The 7,611-nt window shown below is 46.2% G+C and overlaps 1 protein-coding gene across 6 annotated transcripts in view; it reads right to left on the bottom strand.

The window, feature by feature from the left end:
• The window catches only part of bahcc1b (BAH domain and coiled-coil containing 1b), a 267,650-nt gene that overhangs the window by 35,815 nt on the left and 224,224 nt on the right, over nucleotides 1–7,611 (bottom strand). For all 6 annotated transcript variants that reach the window (XM_078225578.1, XM_078225581.1, XM_078225579.1 and 3 more), the window contains exons 21-24: nucleotides 6,894–7,023; nucleotides 5,377–5,494; nucleotides 3,571–3,646; nucleotides 1,938–2,046 (exon numbers count right to left, since the gene is read on the bottom strand). In XM_078225578.1, coding sequence (XP_078081704.1) covers nucleotides 1,938–2,046; nucleotides 3,571–3,646; nucleotides 5,377–5,494; nucleotides 6,894–7,023 — 433 coding nt within the window. The remainder of the gene's footprint in view (nucleotides 1–1,937; nucleotides 2,047–3,570; nucleotides 3,647–5,376; nucleotides 5,495–6,893; nucleotides 7,024–7,611) is intronic.

Below are 7,611 nucleotides of genomic sequence, written 5' to 3'. Positions count from 1 at the left end.
TGAAGAGAAACTTTTATCTGTAGCCCTATAAAAGTGTCAATCAGCCAGACATTTTGACTATCAATAGCAGAAACTGCAAGCACTTGACACCTGCTTATTTTTGTGGCAATTAAACACTGAAAAATTGAGAAATAGATTTAAGAGAAAGAGTTGTTAATGAAGCAATGTTTTTCCCTGAGTGCAGGTGTTTTAACAGATTAATGGCTGTCTGGGCTCTCAGCCAACTATTCATAGTGAGGGAGGTAGGTGGAGGGACCTGGGTTGACATGGAGTGTATGAGGGGATATTGGTGGATGGGCACAGGTCGGCATGAAGTAAGCATGGCATGTGTGTGTGTGTGGGTGTGTGTTGGGGGGGGGGGGGGGGGCTGAAGGGATATGAGGGCTATTATCTGTTTTATTGCTTCTATCACAGTGCCTCTGAACTCTTTCCTGGGGATCCAACTCCATCGTGCACCCAGCCTCCATGCCACCCTGGAATGAAAATTCATGAATCATAGAAGGTTAGCATGCAATTAGGAAGGCAAATAGAGTGTTGGTCTTTATTGTAAAAGGGCGGGGGGGGGGGGGGGGGGGGGGGGGGGTTGGGGGGGGGGGGGCGGTTGAAGTATAAATGTAGAGAAGACTTGTTACGACTGAACATGGCTTTGTGTCCAGTCTTTGTCTCCTGGAGGGACATACTTCCATTGGAAGCAGTTCAGAGAAGTTTCACTAGGCTGAATCCTGGGATGAAGGATTGTCTTATGAGGACAGGCTAGACCTGTACTCACTTGAGTGAAGAAGAATGAGAGATGATCTTATTGAAACATAAGATTCCGAGTGGGCTTGATAGGACAGATGCTGAGATGTTTCCTCACATGGGGGTAATCTAGAATTAGGGAGCACGGTTTAAAAATAAGGAGTCTTCCACTTAAGATGTGGAGCTGCTGGCATCTGAGAGAAAAAGATTCTCCTCATCTCAGCCTTTAAGTGGGAGATGGCTGAGATGAGGAAAATCTTTTTCTCTCTCAGAGAGTGTTTTGAATTCTCTTCCTTGGTGAGCAGTGGAGGCTGGGTCATTGAATATATTCAAGGATTAGATAGGCAGAGTCAGGAGTTGTGGGGGGAAGGCAGGAAAGTGGAGTGAAGGTCACAGTCAGGTCAGACATGATCCTACTCAATTGCAGAGCAACTCAAAGGGCCAAATGACCAACTCCTGCTCCTAATGGCTATGATGTTACACTCAGCGGATGGCCAATCTGGGTCCCTATCACTGCTGGGAAACTTCCCCATGGGTGGGCATGTATCAGGGTGCCATCCCCATCACTGTGGGGCTGGGGAAACTCTGCCCCATATTTTGATTGGTTGTAGGGTGTGGGTTCCAATAAATTTACTTCCTTTGCAGCCTCCATCCTTTTAATAACCGTTTACACATTTCAAAGTCTCCACAGGACCCGTGATCATATTAATGCCCTAAAGTCATAGAGCTTAACAGTAAAGAAAGAGGCCCTTTGGCCATTGTGTCTGCGCTGGCCATCAAGCCTCTATCTATTGTAATCGCATTTTCTAGCACTTGGTCCGTAGCCTTGTATGCTGTAGCGTTTCAAGTGCTCATCTAAATACTTCTTATGTATTGTGAGGGTTCCCGCCTCTACCACCCTTTCAGGCAGTGAATTCCAGGTTCCCACCAGGTTCTGAGTGAAAAAGCTTTTCCTCAAATCCCCTCTAAATCTCCTGTGCCTTACCTTAAATCTATGCCCCACCCTCTACTAAAGAGAAAGGTTTATTCCTATCTATCCAATCTATGTCCCTCATAATTTTGTACACTTCAATCAGGTCCCGCTCAGTTTTCTCTGCTCTAAGGAGAACAAACCCAGCCTAGCCAGCTGTGGTTATAGATTGCTTTCTTCAGATCTTTCATCCATGTGCTACATTGACAAGTGAAGATGTGTCACCTACTTTGGACGATGGTTCCTGGGTACAGGCAGCGTGATTTCTGACTCCAATAAGCACACACCCTGGTAGCTGGTGGCAGGAACTGTGTTGAGGGTGGTCTGACATCAAGTACCTGTAGGTATTTAAAAAAAATTTATTTAAAAGGTCACTAAGTAACATTGATAATACATCATATTCCAGAAGTACCCACATGAAACTAAACCTCCAAAATAAATGATCAGAATAAGCTTTTAAAACTAAATTGCAGCAGCTATCAACTCCTTCTGGTAAAACCCAAATCCCTGTTTAATTAAAAAGAATGCTTGGAATTGGTAAACACTCTCCTCACTGGACATTCACACTTTCTCTCCCCACCCCCACAAAACCCCCATCTCCAGTGAGCCAGTGCTTTAGGTACAGTTTTTATTGCTGGTCTCCACCCTGTGAGGTTGGCATCAAATCATAAAATGATGCAGCAGAGAAGAACATAAGAGCATAAGAACTAGGAGCAGGAGTTGGCCATCTGGCTCCTCGGGCCTGCTCCGCCATTCAATAAGATCATGGTTGATCTTTTTGTGGACTCAGCTCCACTTACCCGCCCACTCACCATAACCCTTAATTCCTTTACTGTTCAAAAATGTATCTATCCTTGCCTTAAAAACATTCAATGAGGTAGCCTCAACTGCTTCCCCAGATTCACACCCTTTGTGTGAAGAAGTTCCTCCTCAACTCAGTCCTAAATCTGCTCCCCCTTATTGCGAGCCATGCCCCCTAGTTCTAGTTTCACCCGCCAGTGGAAACAACCTCCTTGCTTCTATCTTAAGGTGGCCATTCAGCCCATCATGTCTCTATCAGCTCTGGGAAACAGCTATCCAATTAGTCACGGCCTCTTGTCCTTTCCTCACAGTTTTTTTTCCCCTTCAAGGATTTATCCAATTCCCTTTTGGAAGTTATTGAAGGTGCTCTTCCAGAGTTTCAGCGAATGCATTCCAGATCGTAACAACTTGTTGCATAAAAGAAATGGGCAGCACGGTGGCACAGTGGTTAGCACGACTGTCTCACAGAGCCAAGGTCCCGGATTCAATTCCGCCCTTGGGTCACTGTCTGTGTTGAGTCTGCATGTTCTCAGCATGTCTGCGTGGGTTTCCTCCGGGTGCTCTGGTTTCCTCCCACAGTCCAAAGACGTGCGGTTAGGTGGATTGGCCATTCTAAATTCTCCCTTAGTGTTAGGTGGAGCAGCAGGGTAAATACGTGGGGTTAAGGGGATCACGCCTGGGTGGAATTGTTGTCAGTGCAGGCTCAAAGGGCTGAATGGTCTCCTGTTGCACTGTAGGGATTCTATGATTCTATGAAAAGTAATGGTCTCCTCCTTGTTCCCCTGTCTGAAAAATGACGGGAGGGTAGAAAGTGTGAAATATTCCAAATTCAAAGCAGATTTACATACTTTGACCACTTTACCCTCTGCTTTGGGCTCTAGGTTACAAGCTAATTGCATCCCAACATCAGACATAAATTTTTTCCATAGATATCACTGGCTAAAAGTACCATTCTAAGGCATCAGAAAATATTCATATTTGCATCTTTAATTATCTTTCATTAATAGACTAGCCAAGGTTTGAACTGTGGGCAGTGGGAAACGGTCACAAAAGGAACTCACCGCTTCCTGCAGCAGTTGCTCCAGGGAGTAGATTCTCTGTCGGTTTCCTCTTTCTCCTTCAATCACAACACTGTAGCTGTACAAAGGCAAGGAAAGGCCAGTTACTGACACACTGCGGCAATACATCCATGCATGGAAATATTTATGAATTCTGTAATTGGATAGGATGTTACAGTTGACGTGGGGCAGCCCTTTAAATGGTTTTCTTAGTTGGAGGAATGGAAGGAAGCTCCTGGGAGCCAATAAGACTGTTTGGATTTTTAGTGCGGAGAGCGCAGCCATGTCAAAAACACAATTCTCCCACTGTCAGCTGCCCAGGGAAATATAAGTCGCCTGACTTGTCTTGTTCCGGGGCAGTGGCAAAGCACTTCATGCGTAGGTCTTGTGAACTGCTGTTAGATTCACTGGCCCTGCCTCTGGATAACGAACAGTGCCGGGTGGGAAAGTAGACAAGGATGAATGATGCAGGAATGTCTGAAAGCAGAACACCAATGTGAAGGCACAATGTGAATGTAACAATGGGTGTGTGTGTGTGTGTCTGGGAGGGGTGTGTATTTGTGTGGGGTGTGTGTTTGGGGGTCTGTGTGGTGTGTGATTGGTGTGTGTGATTGGTGTGTGTGTGCGTGTGTGCGCGTGTGTGTGTGTGTCGTTGTGTGTTTGGGGAGGTGTGTGTGTGTGTGTGAGTGTGGCGTTGTGTGTTCGGGGAGGTGTGTGGGTGTGTGTGTGTGTTTGGGGTGTGTTTATGCCTGTGTGTGTGTGTGTCTGGGAGGCGTGTGTATTTGTGTGTGTTATATGTTTGGGGTGTGTGTGTGTGTGGTGTATGTGTGTGTGTGTGTCTGTGTGAGTGTGTCTGTGTGTGGCGTTGTGTGTTTGGGGAGGTGTGTGGGTGTGTGTGTGTGTTTGGGGTGTGTGTATTTGTGTGTGGTATATGTTTGGGGTGTGTGTGTGGCGTTGTGTGTTTGGGGAGGTGTGTGGGTGTGTGTGTGTGTGTGTTTGGGGGGTGTGTATTTGTGTGTGGTATATGTTTGGGGTGTGTGTGGGGCGTTGTATGCTTGGGAGTGTGTGTGTGTGTGTGTGTGTGTGCGTGCATGTGCGTGTGATGACACCATGTTGCAAGATCACCAGAATCAATTTGAGGCCTTCCCAACAGCCGCCAAACTCACCAGGATATAGCTGTAGCTGTGGGCTGTCCTGTGGAGGGGATTTGTCCCTCCATACTCGTGGTCCAGCAGCTGCGGCCATTTTTAACTTCAAATATGTTTTAAGTTGCTGAGTGGTTGCCTCAGGATGGAGGCACCCTCTTTTTCTGTTCCCTGCCAGGGCAGGCTGCAGCTTCCTATTGGTATTCTAGCTTCCAGAGCCCACCCACTGTCCTTAATTGGATGATGGGCGCATTCTCCAGCCACTCATTGGCTAATCCTGCAAAAACTGCTGTGGGCTCACTGCTCCCAACTTGGTGCGGGGCCTGGACCTCATCTGGAAGTTTGGGTCCGAAGTCCAATCAGAAAATCTTGCTCCATGTCTCATTGGTCATTCGAATCCAGGTAAGATTCAATTCATTTTTGAGGAGAAACTAGATTTTTAAACAGCGTTTTAGGCAAATGCTCCTCACTCATTTTTGTACTTCTGATTTCTGATGGGAAGTTCCTCTAATTAGGGGAACTGGTTGGGATGGTCTGGATTGCACAGGATGGCGGGGAAGTCCTACAGAGCAGTTCAAAACCGCACACGCTTCTTTACCAGGGACACCCAGGAAAAAGTCACTCAATTACCGTGAAATGGAACAAAAGTAAAACTGCATCTTACATGTCGGGTGACTGCAGAATTTTGACACATCCTGCGTACAGTAGTTTGTCTTCCTTTGGTATGAGAATGTGAAGTCCTTCCTTCAGATCTTCTTTACTGATGGCACAGGATTGAGGGACTAAGAGAGAACAGAAACACACAATATTGTTGTTTCAATTGTTTTGCTACAGTTCAATGTTGAATGCCAACTAGGGATGGCACAGTGGTTACCACTGCTGCCTCACAGCGCCAGGGACCCAGGTTCAATTCCGGCCTCGGGTCACTGTCTGTGTGGAGTTTGCACATTCTCCCTGTGTCTGCGTGGGTTTCCTCCAAGTGCTCCGGTTTCCTCCCACAGTCCAAAGATGTGCCTGTTAGGTGGATTGGCCATGCTAAATTGCCCCTTAGTGTCAGGGAGATTAACAGGGTAAATGCGTGGGGTTATGGGGACAGGGCCTGGGTGGGATTGTTGTCGGTACAGGCTTGATGGCCTCCTTCTGCAGAGTAGGGTTTCTATGATTTCTTCTCAGAGTTATGGTTGGGTCCTTAATTTACTACAATGGTTTGGTGTAGAACTAACCTTATTGGATTAATTTGCTCCTGTCTAGTCCTTACTTTACCTACAGAGTCTGATAGATAATTGCCTTATTCCAATCCGAAATATTGGTTTTTATCAAAGTTACTGTTCAACAGGGGAACCTGAAAGCCCAAGACAAGGCCAGACTGATCTGTCTTACCTCTCCAGAGGAGACATTATTGACAGTTACAACAACTGTGCCACCCCCTCCACCACGGTTATATAACACCATGGTTCTGAACATCCCCTGGATCAGCCTTAAAGCTTTTGACATATGGGGAAAAGGCAGAAGAATGGGGATGAGAAAAATATCAGCCATGATTGAATGGAGGAGCAGAGTCGATGGGCCGAGTGGCCTAATTCTGCTCCTATGCCTTTCAAGGAAATGTTCGCTACTTGCATTTGTTAAGATATAAATGCCTTTTTGTTCATCTCTCAAGGTTTTAAATTTAACAGACATAATTACGAGTAAATTTTCACCTCCCACAGGGGTAGTGATTAGAAGTAATAAGGTGCAGGTTGCCTCACAAAAAATCTGGAGTTGTCTTGGATATGAAAGGAGGTTAGCTTGAGCGAACAAGTATATAAGGAGGTCAGGTATATTGAAAAATAACCTTTTTATCATTTACAGTGAAACATTTTGTTATTAGAATCTGTACAGATATGTGGAACCTACAATTTAAATGGCAGTCTCTGAAGTCCTGGCATATGATCAATTTGACCTTTAACTCAAATCACAGAATTATAAGAATATTGCTATCTTTCGTGATACAGACAAGAATCCAAGTAGGAGTCCTGTAAAATATTTGGAATTTTCCATTTCAGGAAATACTTTTTTAAAAAGCCGGCTGATTCATCCCTCCAATTTCACTTTGTACTGAACAGTTGGCTTACAACTTGCTCATTTGTGATCTTGTTTGTCCGCTATGCAGCACTCAGCAATTAAAAAAAGAACTCCTACCGCACAATTCCGCTGAGCAGCTCACAGAGGCATTCTCATCTTCCTCAGAAAAGCTGCTGTCTTCATCGAACGCAAAATCATCCTCTGCAGCAAAGCTTTCCAATAGTTTACTGACAGCTCGTCCCTTTGACTGCAGGAAGCAAGAACAAAGCTCTTTTAAATGCACATTCGAATTCACCTTTCCCCTCAATGTGTACTATACAAGTGAAACTTATTGCCCCTCCCCCAGTGTCAGACTCAAAGTAATTGGCTGAGATTCTCCGGCCTCCCAGCTGAGTGTTCCCCGCTGGCGGGAGGTGGCACGTTGTTGCTAGTGGCGTGAATCTCTGGTCCCGCCGTTGTCAATGGGAGATCCGTGGGCAGGGGTGCGCTGCCGGCAGGATCGGAGAATTCCACTGGTGTGAACGGCCAGAGGATTCCGGCCACTACACTCAAAGCCAGCCTGCCCTTGTTTGAACTCACACCACGTCCTGTGCACCCATTACCCCTGTGCTTACTAACTTATAGGGTGGGATTTTCCAGCTTCGCTTGCCCTGAAACTGGAAATCCTGCCCGAGGACAACAAACTTTCCCACGGTCCGCCTCTCGCTCACTCCGATTCCCATGACGGGTGGGATGGTAAAATTCACCCCATATTGACTCCTTGACTGGCAACGCCTTGGTTTTGAACTTCTCGTTTTTAAATTGTTCAATGCCCCTCCACCCCGCCCCCCCCCCC

The sequence above is a fragment of the Mustelus asterias genome, chromosome 12 (genome assembly GCF_964213995.1).
Source record: "Mustelus asterias chromosome 12, sMusAst1.hap1.1, whole genome shotgun sequence".
Taxonomy (NCBI): domain Eukaryota; kingdom Metazoa; phylum Chordata; class Chondrichthyes; order Carcharhiniformes; family Triakidae; genus Mustelus; species Mustelus asterias.
Note: the sequence above shows the minus strand (reverse complement) of the source record. Positions and strands in the feature narration are given on the sequence as shown.